Below are 26,614 nucleotides of genomic sequence, written 5' to 3' on the forward strand. Positions count from 1 at the left end.
CAATTAGGAACAGGTTCGGGTTGGGGTTAGAGTTAAAGGGATATTTCACACGAAAACACTTTGGGTAATTTTCTCGTCTACCCAGGCTTTTGTGAACACCCGTGACCGTTTTTAATTTGCTTGATTCAGATATTTGATATTAATTTTACCAGACACGCCCCCTTCCTTAACCCATTGTGACTTAAAATTTGAACCATCGAAAACACCTGTCCTTGGTTCCGGTGACTCATACTGCCCTCCGGATACGCGAGGAGGCCGTGTTTTTTTTCTATTATCTTTTTCATTTATTGTCTCCACCAGCCAAAGGCATGGGGAGACTACATTTTGCACCCTGTCCGTCCGTGTGTTCGTCCGTCCGTTCTCTACACTCATGTGATCACCACGATCTGTCAGATTTTCCATATTCCATCCTGATTGGCTTAGATTGCTTTCCAGAGTTTGCAGGATTGGTCCGTTTTGAACAAAATGCCTCAAATCATGAACGCAGCTTGTGATTTCCGAGAAATTCTGCACACACATTCCCACTAGGTCATGGAACAAATGCCATCCTTTTCACATTGGTCAGGTTATAGCACTACCCAGCAGGTCGACTTTTGCAAAACTAATTTTTGGCACAAAATGCCTCAAATCATGCATGCAGCGTACGATTGATGTGAAAGGCCGAAGAAGACATGACACCCTTTTCACATTGGCCTATTATAGCGCCTCCAGGAGGCCACAATAACATACCTGACCTGGTGGAGACCTGTGCTCGGAAGAGCACTGCTTCTAGTTTATAATTTATATTTTATTGTATTTTCTTTCCCAAAGAGTTTTTTTAATAATATAAAAATAAAAAAATAATATATATATATATATATATATATATATATATATATATATATATATATAATATATATATATATATATATATATATATATATATATATATATATATATATATATTATTGAAAGAACACAGCCAGCTGGAGTTTGAAGTTACAATAGGAAGGGAGCGTGACTGATAAAATGAATGTCTAAATATTTAATCAAGCAACTTTACACTGTCCCGGGTGTTCCCAAAAGCCTGATTAGACGATAAAATTAGCCACCGTTTTTCTTTTTTTTAAAGTGTAATATCCCATTAAGTTTTGTCACTTAAATGTTAGGTTTAGGGGATAAAATAAATAGCAATTTACAAACACAAAATGGTTTAGGGGTTAAGGATAGATTACGTCTGATTTATACTTATAGTTGCATGGTGTTGTTGCACTCCAGAAACAGCAGATCTACAAACTCACAACACATCACAGTGCAACATGTCGGTGAGCTTGTAGATTGGCTATATATGTTCGGTGCACCACGCAGGCACCTGAGTACAAGCGTCCCACGAAGCTTGGCCAATGAGCCAAGTGTGGCATATGTACGTACATACATACGAACAGACAAAGCAAGATGTAGGAGACGGTTAGCACCGCACTGTGTGTGCGTGCGCGTGAGAAAGCAAAAGAGACCACCACAGGTAACAACATTGAGCTCCTACGTAAAAATAAATGTGTCGTGCCCCTCAACGCAACACGCATGGCGACAGAAACACGCACGCACGCACGCACGCACACACACACTACTCTCTCCATCTTGCTCTCTCTTTCACGCACACACACCTATGCATGTGCGTGTCTCACACACACTGTATCATCTCTTTCTCTCTCTGTCTCTCTCTCTCTCACATACACTTCGATATACTCTGCACACACACACACACGCACGCACGCACGCACGCACGCACGCACACACACACACACACACACACACACACACACACACACACACACACACACACACACACACACACACACACAAAGACACACACAGAGCACAGCTCAATTGCGGCCGCAGCGCAGTATCAACCTATCATCTGGAGAGAAGGACAGAGCTATCAGTGGCTCTTCTGCCAACATTATTGCCCCATCCATCACTCTGACAGTCCTTCTGCAAGAGCTGAAGGACCCCCCCCCCCGTGCCGAGCAGTGGCGTCAGTTCAGCAAAAGCTAAGGTATGGCAACATGACTGGTGTCTATGGAGCCTTAGCAACAGGCATGATGAATGTATTGCGACCGAAGGTCGCAGTTTACCATGAGAAACGGCACAGCTTGTCTGCGTGTAGACGTGTAGACGTGTACACGTCACTCTGACATCATGCTCTGATGTCACTGTGATGTCAGGGGAACCACTCTACCAGAATGGGTTTGCCGCTCTCACATCAGACTCTGGCTACACTGACAGGATCCCATTTATGCCCATATATGGAGTTCCCTGATGTCATCAATATTAATGATGCCCTGTTAGAGAGATCCCTGTGATGCCAGGGGGAACAAATCCCTTGTCTGCCCCACCCTGTAGACAATATGCCTTCCGGTTGGTTCTAGCGGAAGTGGCGGAAGTCTTGCGTTTAACGGAGGTTACGTCATGCGTTGCAGTCTTCCGGTGAAATTCTCACGGCGGAAGTTGAACGCTTTCTGCCTTATATTGTCACCAGGCTTTTCTCTTCGCAGATGAGTAAGCCTGGCTACGCGAGGCTATTTATGCCCATATATGGAGATCCCTGATGTCCACATCCCGATGACCACATCACTGTGGCGCGACCTCCCCTTTTATGCCCATATATGGAGATATGGAGATCTGTGTGATGCCAGGGGAAAAAAAATCCCTTTATGCCCATTTATAGAGATCCCTGATGTCCACAACCCTGATGTCCACATCACTGTGTCGCCCTGAGGCGTCTTACTAGTTTTATGAAGTACATTTTACGTTTTTCCCCTGTAGCCAAGGTATGGCAGCTGCCATACCTTGCCATACCCATGAGATGGTTGTCCGCTGCCAAATACATGTCATTTTGGGGGGTCCTTGGGGCGATGAGATGGGAGAGACTGTTGACTGTTGACTTACTTGTGTAGCCTATTTTAGGCTCCTGCCCGTTCCCAATTTAACTGCATGGAGGAGAAGGTGTGTGTGTGTGTGTGTGTGTGTGTGTGTGTGTGTGTGTGTGTGTGTGTGTGTGTGTGTGTGTGTGTGTGTGTGTGTGTGTGTGTGTGTGTGTGTATGTGTGTGTGTGTGTGTGTGTGTGTGTGTGTGTGTGTGTGTGTGTGTGTGTGTATTCATAAAATTGCTGTGCTAAAATGTGGACTTCCTCACAAGCACAAAGTATGGAAAGTACAGTATAGGCCAAATTGGTATGCTTTGAGTACATTAATACTCACTGTTGCGAGGGTGAGTGTATATTTATGTATATGTGCCTATTTATACATCTTAAAGTGTGTGTGTGTGTGTGTGTGTGTGTGTGTGTGTGTGTGCGTGCGTGCGTGCGTGCGTGCGTGCGTGTGAGCACGTGAGCATGTGCGTGCGTGTGTGCAAGACTGGTTCAGGTACCTCTCTGGTGGTATTTAGATCCTTCATTTATGTGGAATCCAACGTCATTATCCCAAAGTGTTGCCAGCTGGGAGTGCTTGGGAGTTCCCATTTGAACTCGATGTGTGTTCCGAAGACTTCACATCGATGGAGAGAGAGAGAGAGAGAGAGAGAGAGAGAGAGAGAGAGAGAGAGACTCTTAATGAATGCTCACATTCGGTACGGATTCCACTTTGATATTCATGAGCGTCATAACTTGGCATAGTGTTGCGATTAGCTAATACGCTGTAGCCTCTGCACTACAGCAACAACAAGAAGAAAGAAAAGAATGCCACCCAAGGTTACAAAGCTGCCGTTAGTAGACTGTTGTGGAATCCAGCGAGCTGGGTGGAAGTGGGTTCTGGTGGGTTCGGGTGAGTATGGTATGCATGCATGCATGCGGGGGTGTCACACCACATTCTGGGCCCTGGGTACAAGGATTCACTCACATTTTTTGTGCCTTAACTATTGAAAAATAGCAGATCAACACGTTCACAAGCTTGTAGATCTGCTATTTTTGAAAAATCTTGAAAATCTGTGCGGTGTCTGAATATTTCAAATCCATAAAAGGATTGATGTGTCTATGTCAGTGGTGCTCAAATATTTTCATGTGAAGGACCACCAAAATTATATGTATTTGGCCACAGACCCCCATCTCAAAACATTTAGTTCCAGGGACGCCCCCAGAAGCAAAATTTGAGTTACAAATGTCCGCTTAAAAAGTACATATATATTCAGTGATTTGCACACATTTTCACGACTTTTCAAAAATAGCAGATCTACAAGCTCACAGCGCGGCACTCGGTGCGGCGCTGTGAGCTTGTATAGCTGCTATTTTTCAATAGCTAAATTATTAAGGCCCCTCCACCTTGGGCCCTAGTAACTCAGTCCCACTCCCCCCCCTTGTGACGCCCATGCATGCATGAGTAGTGCGTCTGGCCCAGTCCCACACTGTGCTGTAAACAGGTTCTGCTTTGAAGTCAACTGTTTGCTTTTGGCATTTCTTTCTCTCTTTTTTTTCCCCCTCAGTGTGAGAAAGAAAGCGGCACCAAGCGCACTGCCACTGCATCACCCATTACACTTTCAAATCCTGAGGGTTCGTTTAACTCTGAGAGTGTACAAATGGAACCAATTTTCTTTTCTTTCTTTCCATAATGATTATAAGCCACTGTACGACGTGGCCATTGGGTGATTTAAAGACAGGGTGCCGTGATTCCCCCGGTTACACATCGGCACTCCGAAACATCGCTATCCGACCACCTAAACCAGGGGTGGGCAACTTTGATGATGGAGTGGTCACTATATTTTCACACTCAGTCCAGAGGGCCACAATGCATAATACAGACAAACATTGCCGATCTACAAGCTCAAAACGCGTTGCACTGGATCGGCTATTTTTTTATATTTTTGAATTGGAATCCTGAATTATTTTTCACTATTCTTGAATTAGAATCCTGAAAAGTAAACATTTTATTTAATTTCACATGCATTTAATTGTGGGCTCGCCAAAGGCGAGAACACTATGTTATCCTCATTATTTATAGAGTGAGTTCCGCCGCATATTTCTGCCGCAGACAGTTAGCATTTTCTGCCGCAGACAGTTGGCATTTTCCGCCGCAGACAGTAGAAAGGCAGAGCCACTAGCCAATGAGGTGGCATGATTGTCTCCACCAGCCGAAGGCTTGGGGGAGAGTATGTTTTCCCCTTCGTCCGTCCGTGTGTGCGTCCGTGTGTCCGTCCGTGCGTCCGTCCGTCCGTCCGTGTGTCCTCGCAGTTTGTGTAGTGCAGCTAATCTCAGTCGCCGTTGTCCCGGTCGCTGCCAAAGTGAGCACACACATTCCCTGGATGCCAATCTAGAACCTCTGCCCTAAAGTTTTCAAATGGGCCTTTTCTAGCGCCACCTAGTGGCCGATGTTCGCAAAACATATTTCTGTGCACTACTCTTACAGATTTTGTCCAAAAATCCTACAAATCGGTAGGCAGTATCTCGACAGTCATGTGATCGACACAGATCTGTCTGATTTTGCATATTCCTTCCTGATTGGCTAAGATTGGCTTCCAAAGTTTGTAGGATTGAGCCGTTTTGAACAAAATGCCTCAAATCCCAAACGCAAAGTGCAATTATCATGAAATCGCGCACACGCGTTCCCACTAGGCCGAGGAAGAAATGCCACTTAATTTTTTTTAAATCAGCCTCATGGTGGCGCTATAACAGGCCGATTTGTGGTTTTACCTATAACTCCACCGATCAGTTTCAAACTTTGTAAGCGCACTCCCTAGAGGCTAAGGATAAACCTTTGCCCTGCATTTTTCACATCAGCCTTTTATAGCGCCACCTTTGGGCCGACTTATGTAAAACACATTTTTGCATATTACTCCTTGAGATTTTATCCAAAAATCACGCAAATCGGTACACAGTATCTCTATAGTCATGTGATCAAGTCCGATCGGTCTGATATTTCATATTCCATCCTGATTGGCTAATATTAGCTTCCAAAGTTTGCAGGATTGCTCCGTTTTTGAACAAAATGCTTCAAATCATCAACGCAGCTTGCGATTACCGTGAAATTTGCCACACATATTCCCACTAGGTCAAGGAACAAATGCTACCTTTTTTCACATTGGCCTGTTATAGCGCCACCAGCAGGTAGAGTTTAGCAAAACACATTTTTGGAACACAATGCTTCAAATCATGCATGCAGCGTCCGATTTCCATGAAAGATCTATGGTGAAGAACATATGCCACCCTTTTTACATTGGCCTATTATACAGTAGCACCACCAGGACACACGGCCTGGTGGAGACCTGTGCTCGGAAGAGCACTGCTTCTAGTTGTATTTGAGTTCCGTCGCAGACAGTATAAAGGCAGGGCCCTTAGCCAATGAGGTGTAATTGAGGTGTGGAAAATCTGGGAGTGGTGTTAGCTGGGGTATTGGTTGAGCTTCACATGACAATTAACATGTCACCTTTGGGGGGAAATATATAATGAGTTCTGCCGTATATTTTTGCCACATATTACTAATATGTCGATATGATATGGTGTCACAATGACATCAAACAAGAGTTTAAAATAAGTACTGTTTCAAATCTGCCTTTATTATTGTTTTGTATACCCGTAGTTATTCAACACGTTTAGCTATATTTCAAATAAGATTAGACTGAATATTCAACAATGGACCAGGAGACTCCAGAATCACAAAGTGTAGGTCAGGAGACCCCAGCACCAATGATCCCAGACCAAGAGACACTGATCTTGGGCCAAGATACTGCAGAACCAGAATCAATAGAAACTTTAATTGTGAATTATAAAATGACCTTCTTTTTTAAACAATGTTATTTTCTATATTCAACAAAACAACAACAACCACTCGCTTATATACACATATTTTTATTTATTCTACTTTTTTTTAAACATAAAACATAAAACACCAATTTATTTAATTACAAATTTGTATATTTTAATTTTATTTATTAAAAAAGAAAAAATTTACAAGCGAGCCCACACTGTTTCGTAGGAACAGTATCTATAGTTTGTGTTGTGATGGTCCGATCCGCCCACCGGAAAATAATCCTGGTCCATATGCAGTTATCCATTTGAAAGATAGAGGCTCTCGCGTCAACCTCGCGTCCAGCTCCTCGTGTTTTTTACCAGCTGGTCTACAGATCGTCAGCCATCTAGCCACAGTATGCCACAATGTTTACCATATTTTTGGTAAATAATTGAAGTGTTAATGTATATATTATTAGATTTCACGTTACTTACATTCAATCAGCGTTCTTGGTGACGTCACAAAGGTTTTTTTCTCCACTGTGGACACGCTGACAGGGGCGCTGGAACTCCCAAATCCCAAGGGGAGCTGAGCTTGGAGGAGTTCATGCGTGCAGCCTTTGGTCGCACGCCGAAAATGCACGTTTTTATCCGGTTTTGGGTTATTTTTATTACGGTTTCGGGTGCTTATTCCCCGCACAACGGTGTAACAAGGAGCTGTATAGTTACTAGTTATTTTAGCACACAGTGCAACACACAGCAGGCACGCACACACACACACACACAGTCACTCACGCACACACTACAAAATCGGGTATTATTTTTGTAACAGTTTTCTACTGTTTTTTATTCCCCATATACAACGGTGTTAGTTTGCAACAATGAGCCTACAGACAGTTTCTAGTTCTCAAATAAATAGACTTTGATGTGCCATCAAAGCGGGATTTATTTTAAAACTAAATTTAAATTTGACTTCCCTTCTGACCGGACGTGGCAAGGTGACCATGTGATAATCAAACACCTTTTTCAACATATTTTATTCCCCAAAGTCAAATCATTATTGTTTTAATATAGCTCTGTGTGTGTCTATATATAGGCCTATATCAAAAAAGAAAAAGAAAAAAAATATATATTTTTTTCTCAATCGAAAAATGTATTTTTCTCCTCTCCACCACCAGGGGAGGTGCATCAGGGACCTTAACACACTGAAACTCTTGTCACATTGTTGACACGAGTACGCTGATGACTGAAACCCTTGTCACACTGTTTACACACAAAGGGTTTTTCTCCAGTGTGGGTACGCTGGTGTGTCCTAAGGTGACCTAACTGATTGAAACTCTTGTCACACTGTTTACACACAAAGGGTTTTACTCCAGTGTGGGTACGCTGGTGTGTCTTCAGGTTACTTAACTCACTGAAACCCTTGCCACACTGTTTACACACAAAGGGTTTCTCTCCAGTGTGGACACGCTGGTGTGTCTTCAGGGAACTTAACACACTGAAACTCTTGTCACATTGTTTACACACAAAGGGTTTTTCTCCAGTGTGGGTACGCTGGTGTGTCCTAAGGTGACCTAACTGATTGAAACTCTTGTCACACTGTTTACACACAAAGGGTTTTACTCCAGTGTGGGTACGCTGGTGTGTCTTCAGGTTACTTAACACACTGAAACTCTTGTCACATTGTTTACACACAAAGGGTTTTTCTCCAGTGTGGGTACGCTGGTGTGTCCTAAGGTGACCTAACTGATTGAAACTCTTGTCACACTGTTTACACACAAAGGGTTTTACTCCAGTGTGGGTACGCTGGTGTGTCTTCAGGTTACTTAACTCACTGAAACCCTTGCCACACTGTTTACACACAAAGGGTTTCTCTCCAGTGTGGACACGCTGGTGTGTCTTCAGGGAACTTAACACACTGAAACTCTTGTCACATTGTTGACACACAAAGGGTTTTACTCCAGTGTGGGTACGCTGGTGCTTCTTCAGGTCACCTAGCTGACTGAAACCCTTGTCACACTGTTTACACACAAAGGGCTTTTCTCCACTGTGGACACGCTGGTGTGTTTTCAGGTTGCCTAGCTTACTGAAACCCTTTTCACAGTGTTCACAGTGGAAGGGTTTTTCTCCACTGTGGACACGCTGGTGCGTCTTCAGGTTGCCTAGCTTACTGAAACCCTTTTCACATTGTTCACAGTGGAAGGGTTTTTCTCCACTTTGGACACGCTGGTGTTTCTTCAGAGTCGATAACTCAATGAAGCTCTTCTCACATATGAGGGTTTCCTTCCTGTGTAAGTTATCAGATGTTTCTGTACTTCTCTTGGCTGAGACGAAGTCCTCACAAGATCTCGGTTGGTCTGCGTCTCCTCGTTTCTCACTGGTTACAAAGGAGAATGAGGGGAGCTGTCCATTTCTCATTATTTGACAGTCGAGGTTGTTGTGGCTCCTCATGTCTTCATGTCTTCATGGAGGAGAAGCTGAGATGTGAAGGCGTTTGGAAACTCGGAACTGGAGACCTGCGTCTTGGAAGCTTAGTTCATGGACAGCACTGCCAATACTTGCACAGTTAATTGGAAGGCGTTTCTTTGTCTATTGCAGGCTGGGAAGATTTGGTTTTGATATCTTCTCTGTCAATCTCTGTCTCCCCCTCAAGTGTCTATATCCCTGCTTTACCCTGCAAAAAAAACTCTCCCTTGGTCGTACCCAGACTAAATGTGATGTTTAAAAACTGTGTCACATCTTATTCAGGCTGAGATCTGGTCTGATGTCACAAAACACAAACCGTTGACATCATTCCTAACAATGCCGATTTACACAGACATGTGTGCGATTCATCTATCAGTGACTTTGGCTTTGTATGGCATTGTTTGTCTGCACACATCTGAATCTGAAGCCGGTGGGACGAACGGTTCTCGAGATACGCGGGGCACATCCTCACATACTCACTGAGATTTGTCGCATTTATTGTAAGATGATTATACTTGAAGGAAGATTTTCTTTTCAAAAAAGTTACAGAAAGAGTTAAAATTATGTTTTTATGTGGCCACACCCACCTGTTCATTACCTGGTTTTCAGGTGGATGGTGACCCAGCTGAAGTTAGCCGCACCCACAGTGTTGCTGTGTGGTAAAAAAAGGGAGGGGATGATTTGACGATGTCATTAAATCAACGTATGTCAACTGGGCCTTTTAACTCAGAGGCTTTCAGCTTTCAGGAAGAAACCAAAAATACACAGGAAAGACATATTTGCATATTATAGGTTTTTTCAAAAACAAAATGTGTGTTTCATGTCCATATATGGTCATCCCAGTCCAGAATGAACAGGTTTTATCAAAAACAAAATGTCTGTCACCTCATGTCCATATATGGTCATTCCAGTCCAGAATGATCAGGTTTTATCTGTCCCGTACGTCCAGAATATCAGTCCAGAATGAATAGGGTTTTCAAAAACAAAATGTGTGTCCCATGTCCATATATGGTCATATCAGTTCAGAATGAACAGGTTTTATCTGTCCCGTCCGTCCGTCTGTACGTATGTGTGTAGTGTCCGTCCCGGTCTGATGATTGGATACTTTGAGGATTGGTCAAGCTTCACATGATAATTCGGCCCTCCAGATAAAATCATTCATTCATTCAGAATATATAAAGAATGTATAGATCACAGAGTTCATAACTCTAGAATACATAGAATAAAAGTTCACCGCTTCACTTCGAACTGAGGTTTGATTTTTTACCAGCTGGTCTACAGATCGTCAGCCATCTAGCCACAGTATGCCAAAATGTTTACCATATCTTTGGTAAATAATTGAAGTGTTAATGTATATATTATTAGATTTCACGTTACTTACATTCACTCAGCGTTCTTGGTGACGTCACAAAGGGTTTTTTCTCCACTGTGGACACGCTGATGTCTCATCAGGGACCTTATAACACACTGAAACTCTTGTCACATTGTTGACACACGTACGCTGGTGACTGAAACCCTTGTCACACTGTTTACACACAAAGGGATTTTCTCCAGTGTGGGTACACTGGTGTGTCCTAAGGTGACCTAACTGATTGAAACTCTTGCCACACTGTTGACACACAAAGGGTTTTACTCCAGTGTGGGTACGCTGGTGTGTCTTCAGGTTACTTAACTCACTGAAACCCTTGCCACACTGTTTACACACAAAGGGTTTCTCTCCAGTGTGGACACGCTGATGTCTCATCAGGGAACTTAACACACTGGAACTCTTGTCACATTGTTGACACACAAAGGGTTTTACTCCAGTGTGGGTACGCTGGTGCTTCTTCAGGTCACCTAGCTGACTGAAACTCTTGTCACAGTGTTTACAGACAAAGGGTTTTTCTCCAGTGTGTGTACGCTGGTGCGTATTCAGGTGACCTAGCTGACTGAAACCCTTGTCACACTGTTTACAGACAAAGGGTTTTTCTCCAGTGTGGGTACGCTGGTGTGTATTCAGGTGACCTAGCTGACTGAAACCCTTGTCACACTGTTTACACACAAAGGGCTTTTCTCCACTGTGGACACGCTGGTGCGTCTTCAGGTTGCCTAGCTTACTGAAACCCTTTTCACATTGTTCACAGTGGAAGGGTTTTTCTCCACTTTGGACACGCTGGTGTTTCTTCCGAGTCGATACCTCAATGAAGCTCTTCTCACATATGAGGTTTTCCTTCCTGTGTAAGTTATCAGATGTTTCTGTACTTCTCTTGGCTGAGACGAAGTCCTCACAAGATCTTGGTTGGTCTGTGTCTCCTCGTTTCTGACTGGTTACTAAGGAAGATGAGGGGAGCTGTCCATTTCTCATTATTTGACAGTCGAGGTTGTTGTGGCTCTTCATGTCTTCATGGAGGAGAACCTGAGATGTGAAGGCGTATGGAAACTCACAACTGGAGACCTGCGTCTTGGAAGCTTAGTTCATGGACAGCACGGCCAATACTTGCACAGTTAATTGGAAGGCGTTTCTTTGTCTATTGCAGCCTGGAAAGATTTGGTTTTGACATCTTCTCTGTCGATCTCTGTCTCCCCCTCAAGTGTCTATATGCCTGCTTTACCCTGCTAAAACTCTCCCTTGGTCGTACCCAGACTAAATGTGATGTTTAAAAACTGTGTCACATCTTATTCAGGCTGAGATCTGGTCTGATGTCACAAAACACAAACCGTTGACATCATTCCTAACAATGCCGATTTACACAGACACATGTGCGATTCATCTATCAGTGACTTTGGCTTTGTATGGCATTTTTTGTTTGCACACATCTGAATCTGAAGCCGGTGGGACGAACGGTTCTCGAGATACGCGGGGCACATCCTCACATACTCACTGAGATTTGTCGCATTTATTGTAAGATGATTATACTTGAAGGAAGATTTTCTTTTCAAAAAAGTTACAGAAAGAGTTAAAATTATGTTTTTATGTGGCCACACCCACCTGTTCATTACCTGGTTTTCAGGTGGATGGTGACCCAGCTGAAGTTAGCCGCACCCACCGTGTTGCTGTGTGGTAAAAAAAAGGGAGGGGATGATTTGATGATGTCATTAAATCAACGTATGTGAACTGGGCCTTTTAACTCAGAGGCTTTCAGCTTTCAGGAAGAAACCAAAAATACACAGGAAAGACGTATTTGCATATATAACCCCACCTGGGTCTATTACGAGTAATGTTAACTCCATAGACGCATACAAAACAGAAAAAGTACAAAACTATGGCACCACCTCTTTCTTTTTACCTCGTAAAGTTATGATGTTCCCGGTGGTGTAGGCAGAACACGCTGTTCTTGCATAGATTCAAGACTTTTTTTAGTTTTTGAGCGGTGCAAACCGCTCCTATAAGTGGCTGTGCGTGTGTCTGTAGCCTTTTTCCTCAGCGTTTTGCGATAGTAAAATGTGTGTGCGTAGCATCATGTTTGTCTAGTGATGTCATATGTCGTATGTCTGTAGCCTTTTTCCTCCGTTTTGCCATAGCAAAACGTGTGTGTGTAGCATAGCCTGTACATCCTAGACTTAAATCCTAGTCTGCTTATACAAGCACGACCACCGCTCACTTCACATTGGGTGTGATTTTTACTTTGCTATTAATAGCACTCATTGACCACATATCGTGACTTAAAATGTGTTATAATGCATTATAACAGTGATATAATGCAGACAAATATGATCATTAATTATAATGATATGGTCCTGATCCTGGTCTGTGAGTGACCTGTATAAAATTTGTTTTATAATGTGTGATTGTTATGAAGTATTATGAGTTATAGCTAATGCTTATAACTGTAATTATATAGTGTTATAACTGGGTTACTAGCAAGACGCCTCAGGGCGACATGCGACCTCTCCCTTGGCCATCTGGCCAGTGATGTATATCGGACCAGTTACCCATGGTACCCATATATGGAGATCCATGTACTGTATATGGTACATCCCTTGTATGCCCATACATGGAGATCTCTGTCTGAACCAGCCACACCGATATGGGCTTTCTTCCTCCAAATATGGGCATTTCCATACTTTCAGAGTTAAAGGGATATTCCACTTTCAACAGGGAAACACCTTATGGGCTTTTCTCCCCACACACACCCATTGTAACTTCAAACTCCATTTTAACCATGATAGATTAATTAAAAACACCCATTTTTTTTTTTCTGGTGACTCATACTACCCTCCTAATACGTGAGCAGGCCGTGTTGTATCCATAACTTTTTTCATTTATTTTTAATAATTATTTGGGAAAATGGAAAAAAATTAAATACACAAACTAATTATTAAAAATAAATGAAAAAAGTTATCGAAAAAACACAGCCTGCTCACGTATTAGGAGGGTAATATGAGTCACCAGAACAAAATAATGGGTGTTTTTAATGAATCTATCATGGTTAAAATGAAGTTTGAAGTTACAATGTGTGTGGGGAGAGGCCCTGGGCCTGGAGGGCCTGGCAACATTTACATCAAATATCTAAATATTGAATCAAGCAAATTAAAAACTGTTCAGGGTGTTCATAAAAGCCTGATTAGACGATAAAATTACAAAAAAAAAAAAAAAAGTGAAATATCCCTTTAAGGGGAGACCTTGAAATGTAAAAGTTTGAGAAACGCTGCTTCTTAATTCATTGTGTCTGGACTCCTCCAGGCCCATGTTTGTTTTCTACTCTCTACTCTGGTGTCCCAGGTCTAAATTAGGTGCTGATTAGATGGCTAGAATGAAAACCTGCAGTGTTTCTCAAGCTTCAGATCTGGTAAGTTGAGTCTGATAGACCACAGCAATACAGAAGCAGAGGTCAATGAACGACTCATTTTGGGTGAACCTGCTGTCACCACCAGAGGGCACTATTGCTCCAGGCTGACTGACATGGCCTTTACCCGTGCTGCTATTTACAACGTTGTACAGTGAACCAGAGGCGCTGCAACCAGTCTCATTCCTCCTGAAGTCAACACTGATGTGAGAACAGCGCTGTACCTGCCAGGGTTGCCATGTCCGCTTATTATAAGCAACCTAGGACTCGTTTTTCTTCTTGTATAGTTGCTGGTAAATATTGGTAGTTGAACTTGCGATTTGCTCTTATTTTTGCTTGTTTGTAAAAATGGAAAGGAAAAATAGCAGATCAACAAGCTCACAACGCGTTGCATCACGACACGTGAGCTTGTAGATCGGCTATTTTCAAATAGCAGATGCATAGGTTAAAAGTAGCCTACTCATGTGGCCTATATTATAGAGACGCTTCTTTTGGGCTTGTTTTAATAGACCTGGTTGCTTATTTCTCTCCCAAAATCTGGCATATGTTTGACTATTGTTGTTGTTGTCTTGCCTCCCTCAACTACAAAAGATGTTGCAAGACTTGATCTGTAATTCCATTCACTCTCAACTTTGGAATGGATGTCGGGTGTAAAATCCAGAGTGTTAATTCAACTCAACGCAGGGAGTGTACAAAAGCACAGTAAACATATTTATACCACTATATGTATCTTTGTTTAATAAGATCCTTGACTCTGGTATCTTCCCGGAAGATTGGACACATGGTCTGATTGTACCGATCTTTAAGAAAAAAGGAAATATTGATGACTGTAATAACTATAGAGGGATCACGTTGCTGAGCTGTTTGGGTAAATTATTTACAAATATACTAAATACAAGATTGATTAATTTCTGTGAGAATAGCTCTATCCTGAGGGAAAACCAGGCAGGATTTAGAAAAAACTACTCTACCACTGACCATATTTTTGTACTGAAACACATCGTTGACCTATTCTGCTTTAAAAAGAAGAGACTATTTTGCACATTTATAGATTACAGCAAGGCTTTTGATACAGTCTGGAGGGATGCCCTTTGGTATAAAATGTCAAAAGTAGGTATCAAAGGCAAATTTATGGAGGTAGTAAGGAAAATGTACGAAAACGTTAAATCGTGTGTTTTTGTGAATGGCATGAAGTCAGAGTTCTTTGTGAGCCTAGCAGGAGTGAGACAAGGAGAAAATCTGTCACCTTTACTGTTTTCTTTATTCATTAATGATCTAGAGGGGTACCTTACACGCAATGGGTGCCAGCCCATCAATTTTGATGATGCAACTATAGACAGCTACTTCCAGCTTATGCTACTGCTGTATGCGGATGACACTATCGTCATGTCTAATACAAAGGAGGGATTACAGAAGGCAATAGATCAGATGTGTGGTTTCTGTGAAATGTGGAAATTGAAAATTAATAGTGAAAAAACAAAGGTCACAGTCTTTGGATGCAGAAAAGCAGACGCCAACAGTTTGAAGTTTGACTGTAATGGAGAAAATTTAGAGGTTGTCCATAGTTTTAAATATCTTGGAGTTATTATGAACTATAATGGTTCATTTAAGATCGCTATTGAAGAGTTGCACAAGCAGGCCTCACGTGCCATGTACTCCCTCCTTGGAAAATGTAGAACTTTTAATCTACCAGTAAATGTCGCAGTAGACTTATTCGACAAGTTGGTTTCGCCAGTTATGCTGTATGCAAGTGAAGTCTGGGGGTTTGAAAAAATAGAAAGACTAGAAAAATTACATCTTAGATTTCTCAAGTACATTCTAAAAGTAAAAACAACTACATGTAGTAATATGGTGTATGGAGAGCTGGGGAGATACCCAATTTGTATTTCAGTTAAAATGAGACTTATCGGATACTGGGCCAGGTTGATTGAAGGCAAAGAGAGTAAATTGAGTAGAATAATGTACAACTGTTTGCTTAACCTGTTTAACACAGGCGTATATGTATCACCATGGATCTCTCAAGTTAAGAGAATACTGGACGACTGTGGTCTGTCATATATCTGGCTGACCCAGAAATGCAACATTAACTGGTTGAAACAAACTGTCGAACAAAGGCTGAAAGATCTGTTTTTGCAAAATTGGACAAGTGAACTTAGTAGTATGACATCATGTGACATTTATGTGGAGTTTAAACAAGAGTTTAAACTAGAAAAATACTTACTGTGTGAAAACCTTAATTATAGAAGGGCAATCTGTAATTTCAGAGTAAATAACACAAGAATTCCAAAGGTTACTGGCAGATATAAAGGGTTAGAAAGAAGCCAGAGATTTTGTAATCTATGCAATGACAACAGAGTCGGGGATGAGTACCATGTACTGTTTGAGTGTAAGAACCTTACTATTTTGAATCTCAGACAAAAATACCTGCCAAAGTACTATACAACCCATCCATCTATGTGGAAAATGATTCTACTACTACAAGCCGACAAGGCAAAAGTTATATGTAAACTGGGAGCTTTCCTAAAGAACACCTTGCCCTTGTACAAGTAATGTGTTGTGCCCGCTTTTCTGCTACGTCTGTTTGAATATTATTGTAATATTTGTAATGTTTTGTATACTATTTATGTATATAATATGAGCTGTGCTCCATACCATGTGATCATGGTCGTGAGCTAAATAAATGAATGAATGAATGAACAAAGATACAGCGACCCCTGCCGGAGTCATAATAACCCTCCTGTTTTTGGAAGAAGTCTCCTGTTTTTTTTTTACCAGGTCTCCTTTTCCAGAATGTCCCCCAAATTTGTTTCTCCTGTTAAGTGTTTTGGGGAATTTTCACCCTTTTTCATACCCGCCAACCCTTTTGGATTTGGAAGTAGTCTCCTGTTTTTTTACCATTTCTCCTGCACCCGCATTTCTCCAGTTTTTGGGGGATTTCACACTTTTTGTGTGATAAGTAGGCTAACCCATGTGTCAAAGACCCACTGATATGCAGCCACGGCCATTATAGGTCCTTGGCTATTTGATATGCAAATCGCCAGGGCCGTATTTCATTGTTCTTTTTGTTGTTAAAATATGATTATTTTGAGGGTTGCATCCTTAAAAGGTTGAGAACCACTGTCCTAGAAGACTCAAGTCTCAAGTATCTATGGAGGAAAATATTCTTTGTTGAGCTTGACGGTCATCTTTCCCCACACAAAAGAGTTTTACCCTTCACTATGGTGTGCACATGCAGGGGCGAGTCAATAATTACTATGCAACTCAACACCAGCCCCTGTGCTGCCAATGAGATGCCTCTTCTCCCCATCAGCTGAACAATATTGAATGAACATAATTGACCCTTTGTCAGCCTTCTGATTGGTCCCTGACTGACCAACTGGCAGGCCCTTTCTACCTTGTTCCGCCCTGGTTCCGCCTTATATGGTTGTTTATGTTTAATTTGCCCAGTCACAATACTGCACCTGAGATGTTCCTTTTGACTGACACCAAGTTTAAAATAAGAACTGAATACACAGAACATCAATACAAAGCAACTGAAAAACAATTTATTATTTCAATGGTAGTGGATGGAGAGACAGGATTTTTGTCCAACCAAGAAGCAGCAACCAATGGGTGCGAAGAGGAGCACAACCACGGGCGGGACTTGACAAAGGGTCCATTGGTCAATCAATTCGCAGCCGAGACAAACGCGGAGGTGTCAATTGGGTATATGGCAAGGTATGGAAGCTGCCATACCTTGGCTCCAATAAATGTATTTGGTTATTAAATTACTTTAAACTAACTACAATGCAAATGAAAATAAAATGATTGCTTTCACAAGGTATTGCATCCTCCACAACACTTGTATCCCCCCCTATCTTGACAAATGGTTTATTCCCATAGAGTATTATTATATAATAGAGAGCGGACAGCCCCGCCCCCAGCCATTCACTTCAATGCAAGTGCTCAGTCGCGTTTTGAAGCATGCGGGAGTAGCTGAATCCAGGTGCATTCTGGGGGAAATTGGCACCGAATGTTTGACGTTGAGACGTAATGACGTCACGAACGACGTCCATTGAACCCTATTTTTCCAAGTGTGGCAGTCAGTTTTTTTCTTGTGCCCTTTGGTAAAATAATACTATCTACTGATAGTAAACATCATCATGCCTGTTGATAAGGTATGGCAGCATGACTGGTGTCTTGCACACGCGCGAAGGCACTGAACTGACGCAACTGGACAAACGTAAACACACACACACACACTTACATACCGGTATATCAGTTCTACGCCATTTGAAACAAATTGGGTTCCATACATTTGTACTTTTGCAGAATGAAGTCAACGCAGAGGATCTTCACTGTGTATAGCGCTACATGTGAAGCTTGCGTGACAGAACGGCAAGCCATTTATCGGAGTTTGACATTGCCTTGTTCGTCGAGCTCCCTCTCTTTCGGGCATAACGCAAACCTTCCCCAAATGAGCCCAAAATGCCCTCGGATTCGCGCGGGTTTGCAGCCGCGCTCCCATGGGGTCAGACCCCGTGCACTTTGAGCTGAAAAGCGTCGCATTTGGCTCTCCCTTTACATTCCCATTCTATTCTAACAAGTGCATTCATACAATTCACGTGTGTGTGCGTGTGTGTGTGTGCGCGCATGCACGCACGCTCGCACGCTCGCACAGGCACGCACGCACACACACAATCTCCCCCCTTTGAATCCAAAATCCAATCCCTATGGCCCTATATGTCCATCCATTCCCTAATTGGTGTTTTCCCCCCCTGTGTGTGTGTGTGTGTGTGTGTGTGTGTGTGTGTGTGTGTGTGTGTGTGTGTGTGTGAGTGTGAGTGTGTGTGTGTGTGCGTTTGAGTTATCCTCTCTGCGTAAGGCGTCTTGATTCAGTCTCCAACGCCGCAGGGGACAAAAGGGGCGCTCGTCCGTACTTTCAGGTGGCGGGGTGGGGGTGGGGGGCTTGACACCAATAAACGCCCCCCCCACCACCACCACCACCCCGACCCTCCACTTCCTCTCCGGTGTTTCGGGGTTATGTGAGGAATGTCCCGAGTGCAGGGGTGTCACACCAAATTCTCGGCCCTGGGTACAAGGATTCACTTCTTTTTGTGCTTTAACTAAATTTTAAAAAATCGTGAAAATTTGTCGGAATATTTCAAATCCTTCTGTGTTCCTATGTCAGTGGTGCTCAAATATGTTCATGTGAAGGACCCCCAAAATGATATGTATTTGGCCACGGACCCCCATCTCAAAATATTTAGTTCCGGGCACCCCCCAGAAGCAAAATTTGGGTTACAAATGTTCGCTTAAAAAGTATATTCAATGATTTGCACACATCTTCACGACTTTTCAAAAATAGCAGATCTGCTATTTTTCAATAGCTAAAGTATAAAATAATTAAGGCCCCCAACACCTTGGGCCCTAGTAACTCAGTCCCCCCCCCCCCCCCCCCTTGTGACGCCCCTGCACAAGTCCCATTGTCCCCGTCACCACTCTGTTATTGGTAACCCATCACCAGCGCTCCCAGTGACTTCTCCCTCCCCCTTACACACACACACACACACACACACACACACACACACACACACACACACACACACACACACACACACACACACACACACACACACACCATACCCCCCGGGCAGCGCGTCCCCCCCTGGTCCCCTCTGAATAGACCACCTCGGCTGAATACGGACAGACAGGCAGGCGTCAGGAGGACATCAGGTTCAGCGGCCCAAGTCTTGCATGGGCGGCCCGGGGAGGAGGGTGGGGGGACAATAGAGCCAGTTATTTTCACCTGTTTGGTCCCCCTCACGCCCTTTTGTATAACCGGGGAGAGAGAGAGAGAGAGAGAGAGAATAAAACAATGGCCTGAGTGTTTAGGCCTCTCTCTCTCTCTCTCTCTCTCTCTCTCCCCCTCCGTCTCTCAGTTCGCGCCCTGTTCAATACCTCCGTGTAGCGATCTGCCGTGCGCCGTCAACTTTCTTTATTTTCGCTCTCCGTGCACGGACGCGGCGCTCCCCCCGGGCACGTAGCGCTGTTTCGATATGTCATTATAGGCCGTCAGTCCGGGGCTGGTGAATGCTAACCTGCCGACGCTGGGGAATGCTAACCTGGCGACGCTGGCCGCATGCTAACCTGCTGACGCTGGCGCTCGTGAATGCTAATCTGCAGACGCTGGTGCATTCTAACCTGCCGACGCTGGTGAATGCTAACCTGCCGAAGCTGGCGAATGCTAACCTGCCGACGCTGGCGAATGCTAACCTGCCGACGCTGGCGCATGCTAACCTGCCGACGCTGGTGAATGCTAACCTGCCGACGCTGGTGAATGCTAACCTGCCGGCGCCGGTGCATGCTAACCTGCCGATGCTGGCGCATGCTAACCTGTATGCTAACCTGCCGACGCTGGTGAATGCTAACCCTAATCCTAACTTTGACCTTACTGGGTCTTTAATGGGACCTCGGACTATCGAGATTTTCCTGCTCCCCCCGCCTGTCACGTGCGTGCACACACTGCAACGTGCGGCTTGCGCGCATGTCGCGCGCATCTATATCCTTCTCTCTCTACCTCTGCTTCTCTCTCTCTCTCTCTCTCTCTCTCTCTCTCTCTCTCTCTCTCTCTCTCTCTCTCTCACACACACACTCACACACACACAAACACATTTGGGAACCACTTTGTTTGCGGCCTGTCGTGCGCACGCACCTGTCTACAAGTCTGCACACGATGGCCGTTCATCACACAGACTTTGGGGGGCAGCACGCGCATCGACTCTCGCGTGCTCTCCTGCCAGGGGGGGGGGGCGCTCACTCTCCCCGGGGCATTCTTCTCGTGTGCTCTCCGCTGGCCGGGGGACGCGTCACGCTGTGATGTCACCGCTGCATGCCCGCATCACCTGGGCGCGTCAGAGGGCTCACACCATGCCAAAATACCCAACGCCAGAGGTTTTTGATTCGTTGTTTGGTGGGATGCCGAGAGCGAGTGTGTGCGGTGTGTGTGTGTGTGTGTTTGAGAGAGAGAGAGAGAGAGAGAGAGAGAGAGAGAGAGAGAGAGAGAGAGAGAGAGAGAGAGAGAGAGAGAGAGAGAGACACACACAGAGAGGGAATGGGGTGATCGGGGGGTGTACACATGTTACGAAGCAAGGCGCCATTGCGGCCTAAAAAACTATTAGGCTCTGTAAATACACACTGTGGCGAAAGTAAACATTCTCAGCATGCCATCTAGGCGCACAGAGGGGCACTAGGAGACAGCCGCCGGACAGGCTGGGAGGAGAGGGGGAGGTGCATGTGTGTGCGTGTGCGTGTGTGTGTGTTTGTGGCATGTGCGTGCGTCTGTGTGTGTGTGTGTGTGTAGGTGAATGGGTGAAACACACAGCAGCAATCGGTGAGCCGAGAGGAGATGGACAAGGAAAATATAGATTCTTCTAATCGAGGGAAAACCCAAGTGTGTGTGTGTGTGTGTGTGTGTGTGTGTGTGTGTGTGTGTGTGTGCGTGTTCGTGTGTGTGTGTGCGTGCGTGCGTGCGTGTTTATAATCTCGGGCAGCGTGATCGTGTTCGAGTTGAGTAGCAGGGTAAACAACTTAAAGACAATTTTACGCATTACCTGTGGGTGTTTTGCGATCACGATCGCTATAGCAGCCATTTATGTATCTTTGGGCAGGGGCGTCATAAGGTGTGTGTGTGGGGGGGGGGGGGGGGGAGTGGGACTTTAGCTATTGAAAAATAGCTGCTATTTTTATGAAAAGTCGTGAAAATGTGTGCAAATCTTTGAATATATGTATTTTTAAGCGAACATTTGTGACTAGAATTTTGTGTCTGGGGGGTCCCAGGGAACAAAATATTTTGAGATGGGTGTCCGTGGCCAAATACATATCATTTTGGAGGTTCTTGATGGTATCTGTATTTTTAAAGTGACAAATTAAGGACTTTTAAGACCTTTTTAGTACAGTACTCTGGTGAGAACAACGGTGGCGCAGTGGTTAGCGCTTCGCCTCACAGCTAGAAGGTCCTGGGTTCGATTCCCGCAGGGGGACGCTGTGGGAGCTGGCGGCGTGTTCCTCCCTCCGCGTCATCAGCGCCTACACCCTAGGACCTAGGTGGAGTTGGCGATAGGGCCTTTCTGTGTGGAGTTTGCATGTTCTCCCCGTGTCTCCTAGGGTTGATTGATACCCTCACAAAAACATGCACGTAATCTGGTCTCAATAATGCCTCCCCCTGGCCAGTCGGGGCGCCTGATGGAGGGGAAAGGAACTGGTTGGAATAACGTGTTCCTTCCATGCGCTACGTCCAAACCAGGGAAATCCCCACTGTCAGGTGAAAAGAAGCAACTTTGACTCCTCATGCATAGAAGGATGCATGAGGTCAGTCCGTTGTCTCCCCAGGCGCGGCAGAGGGAGAGCAGAGCCCAGGATTACATAGGCAATTGGCACTGGGTGAAAAAAATGGGTTACAAAAATTGTGGGACAAAAATTATAGAGGAAAAAAAAGGTATAATTTAAAATACATTCATTGAAGCCTAATCTGTGTTAAAGTATAGATTGATTAAACATATTTCTTTTTATTAAATAATTACAATCAATGGAAAGCTGTCCTGTGAAAAAAACGAAAATGTCACTTAGGCCCTTTGCGCTCCAAGCCCTCACTCTCCTGAACTTGAATGCAGCATCTTCTGTTGAAAGAATTGCCGTCCCTGTGAATAAATCCATGCTGTCTCCAGTATTGACTCGATTATGCTTAGTTCAGTGTGGTAATCAAGCGCCGAAAATAGCCGACCTCCAAGCTCACAACGCGTCGCAGCGGGATGTTGTGAGCTTGGAGGTCTGCTATTTGCAACATTTTCACCGAAAGGCCCTTTTAGAAATGTCAGACCCTGCCTCTCTAACATTCTCTGTGTGTCCCTGGTGCAGTTGGGTTATCATTCAGTACTCACAGGTTTCTTATTGGACAACAGCAGGTCCATGAGGAAGGACATCCTCATGGTGTTGGGGGTCGGCACCATGATGTCAGCGTAGTTCATGTCAGGGGTGATTCAAAAACAAAATGTGTGTCCCATGTCCATATATGGTCATATCAGTCCAGAATGAACAGGTTTTATCTGTCCCGTCCGTCCGTCCGTCTGTCCGTCCGTCCGTCCGTCCGTCCGTCGATATACATATGTGTGTAGTGTCCGTCCCGGTCTGATGATTGGATACTTTGTGTCCGTCCCGGTCTGATGATTGGATACTTTGAGGATTGGTCAAGCTTCAGATAAAATCATTAATTCATTCAGAATATAAAGAATGTATAGATCACAGAGTTCATAATAACTCTAGAACACATAGAATAAAAGTTCACCGCTTCACTTCGAACCGAGGTTTGATTTTTTTTTAAACGCACCCGTGCGAAGTGAGCGGTGCAAACACGACGGCAGATGTAATTTTATGTGGTTAATGAAGAGGAGTATGACAAGTATGACATCACTGTCAATATAGGAAATTAATATAAAACTAAAGATAGTAATGACAAGTATGACATCACTGTCAGTATTATTTTCTCTGCTTATGGGTGATATTCTTTAATACAATTTTGAAATTCAAATTCATTGGTCTGTTCAGTTTGGTCAATTCATAATCAAGTAAGCATTTGATTGGACACCATGTTTATTTTCTCCGGCCTAAAGGGTGAACCAATCGGGTGCCTCCGTGTCTATGACATCGTTTATTATGACGTATTTTCTCTGGCCTAAACGCGTTCTAAATCAGGGTGAACCAATCGGGTGCCTCTGTGCCTATGACATCATGGACAAATCAAGTGTTTCATTGGTCTAGCTAACTCATGTCATCATCATTAGTGACATCATAATTTTGGTAAAAAAGAGGGACATAGGAGCGGTTTGCACCGCTCAAAGAAAAAAACTATTCAAAGACGGAATGTCTGTCCATCTGTCACCCTCAGCCAATCAGGGACCATCAACAAGTGCGCCCTACAAGGCTTAAAGGGATATTCCACTTTCAAAAAAACCTTTGGTCATTTTATCGTCTAATCAGGCTTTTATGAACACCCTGAACAGTTTTTAATTTGCTTGATTCAATATTAAGATATTTGATATCTTATCAGGCCCTCCAGGCCCAGTTCCTCTCCACATACACACCCATTGTAACTTCAAACTCCATTTTAACCATGATAGATTAATTAAAAACACCCATTATTTTTTCTGGTGTCTCATACTACCCTTCTAATATGTGAGCAGGCTGTGTTTTTTCAATAACTTTTTTCATTTATTTTTAATAATTATTTTGGAAAATGGAAAAAATATATACAATAAAATATTATTAAAAATAAATGAAAAACGTTAAAAAATAACAGGTGTTTTTAATGAATCTATCATGGTTAAAATGGAGTTTGAAGTTACAATGGGTGTGTATGTGGAGGTGTCCTGCAGGAGGAGGGCCTGGTAACATTTACATCAAATATCTAAATATTGAATCAAGCAAATTAAAAACTGCTCGGGGTGTTCATAAAAGCCTGATTAGACAATAAAATGACCAAAAGTGTTTTTGAAAGTGAAATATCCCTTTAAGTGGGCCCTGTATTTTAGAGGTAAGACTGATAAAACCATCAGACTGGCTAACATTTTCATAGCAGCGATCAAGCGGTTTGGACCTCAAGACGAGAACAAGGTATTTTGTCGTCATTTCACAACGACTGACTTGAGGTGTAAAGTCTCCACTTCTGATCCGCAGTCTGTCCCGTGTCCTCCCTCAGCGGAGGACCCCAATGATGAAGACAAAGAGCGGTCAACCGCGGTTCTACGCATGTTGTACATGCCGATGGCTCCGATCACCATGGCAGCACCACACAAAAACTGAAGGTCTATGCGGAAACCGAACAGGTATACCGACATCACCACGGAAACCACAATGGAGAAGGACGTGGCGAACCCTTTGAGGATGTTGTCAGCGTACCTCACCACCACGGCCACCAGGAGGCCCCCGAACCCCTGATTGAGAACGGTCATCCACACCATCGGAGTGTAACCGGAGAAGAAACCGCGAGCGGAGACCTGCGCTCCGTCTTTCCACCAAAGTCCCAGCGCTCCGAGGGCCGTGCCAAAGAGTCCCATCTGAACGTTCCGGACCCAAAGTGAGGCGGGGGTTCCTTTGAGGATCTTCTCAAAGTACACGCCCGCAAATCCCGATGACAGACAGCAGAGTAACACGGCGGCCAACCCCACAACTTGGTTCTGTTCGGACGAATCAAAGGCCAGTTCCTTCTGGCCTTCCTGGCTTACCTGTACAACGGCCACCCCGGCGAACAAGAGCAGCAGAGAAACCAACTGGATTCTGGACAGAGACCTCTTCAACATCGTCACGCTGAACAACGCTGTGGTCAGGATCTTGAGCTGAAGTGTTACCTGGAAGCTGGCAGCAGGCAGGTTGGATAGGGCGACATACTGCAGGTTGTTTTGTATCGTGTAGATGAGGGAAGGGACGGCCATCTTCAGCGTGTCTCTGTACTGGACAAACACGCTGTCATACAGGAAGAGCACTGTTCGCTTTAGATTACATCTCTTCTGCAGGAGGATGATGAGCAGACAGGCCAGGACTTTGAGGATCTCTGTCGTGACCACGGCCGAGGTGGAGAGGAAACGATCGCCGGGCTGCATGCAGACGTATCGCATGCAGAGGACGAGCGATGCGCTCTGGACCACCAGCATCACCAGGCTGATGTATTTCAACTTCCTGCTGTTGGTTTCCTCGTGGCGCTTGCAGCCTGCCGTCTTCTCTTCTTCCCCCGCCTGACTCGCCATGTGGTCAACAGCGGTCTGGAAAATGCTACTCAGATAAGGGTTGCCTGGTTGTCTGGAACCAAGAGAAGGCCGTCCAATGTAACTTGAAAGCAGAGATGCTGAAACTGTACATGGGAAAAGGGCCTGGAAGACACTGGGGTATCTGGGTTGTAGAATCCAGATAAGGATAGTTCACGAGGGGCTGAACCTCTCTCCTAATGGGAGTTTGAGTTGGTCGAGGGTCTCGAGGTTATAATAGCCAAGAGATCTGTATCAAAGAGTCTAATCCTAGACAATCAAAAACACTGGCTACAATATACCTTTATTGCTGTTAAATGCTTGTGTCATCATGATGAGGTATGTCCATATTTGGAGTCCCACCATGTCAGCCATGCCCAAATACAGTCTCCAGATGTCATACCTAAGCCAGCTCCATATATCAAGTTCTAAAGTTGGACCCCAAATATGTATGTATGTATGTATGTATATATATATACTAGAAAATATTGTTCCTTCGAAACAATTGTGGGCTCGCTTCAAGCCAGAAAACAATGGCTATAAAAGTACAAAATGTCAAGATCGCAGGCAGTGCTCTCTTTGACGTTACTGACGTCAAAGATTGGTCCATTTTGTTCCAAAAATGTGTCGTTCAAAAGTTGACCCGCTGGTGGCGCTATAACAGGCCAATGTGAGAAGGGTAGTATCTGTTCCTTGACCTATTGGGAATGTCATGGACGGATTAACCCCTGCGAGGGCCCCTGGCCAATAATTTTTTAGGGCCCCCCACCCTCCATCATAACCCCGATCCCTCCCGATGCAGTCTACCCAGCTCGTATTTTAAGCCATGATTATCATCTGTGGGCCAATAAAGCACCTGTAGACAACAGAGGAGGGGCCCACACATTAGATTTGTAATTAATGTATATACATTT

The 26,614-nt window shown here is 44.1% G+C and overlaps 1 protein-coding gene across 1 annotated transcript; it reads right to left on the minus strand.

Moving 5' to 3' along the window:
- Positions 1–24,584: 24,584 nt before the first annotated feature.
- LOC308303149 (UDP-galactose translocator-like) lies at positions 24,585–25,703 on the minus strand (the record flags this gene model as incomplete). The annotated part of the gene is made up of 1 exon (XM_080747472.1): positions 24,585–25,703. One exon carries the CDS (start codon positions 25,701–25,703, stop codon positions 24,585–24,587), a length of 1,119 nt encoding a protein of 372 aa, XP_080603598.1.
- Between the last annotated feature and the right edge of the window lie 911 nt (positions 25,704–26,614).

This window comes from Nannobrachium achirus (assembly GCF_963921795.1).
Source record: "Nannobrachium achirus genome assembly, chromosome: 18".
Taxonomy (NCBI): domain Eukaryota; kingdom Metazoa; phylum Chordata; class Actinopteri; order Myctophiformes; family Myctophidae; genus Nannobrachium; species Nannobrachium achirus.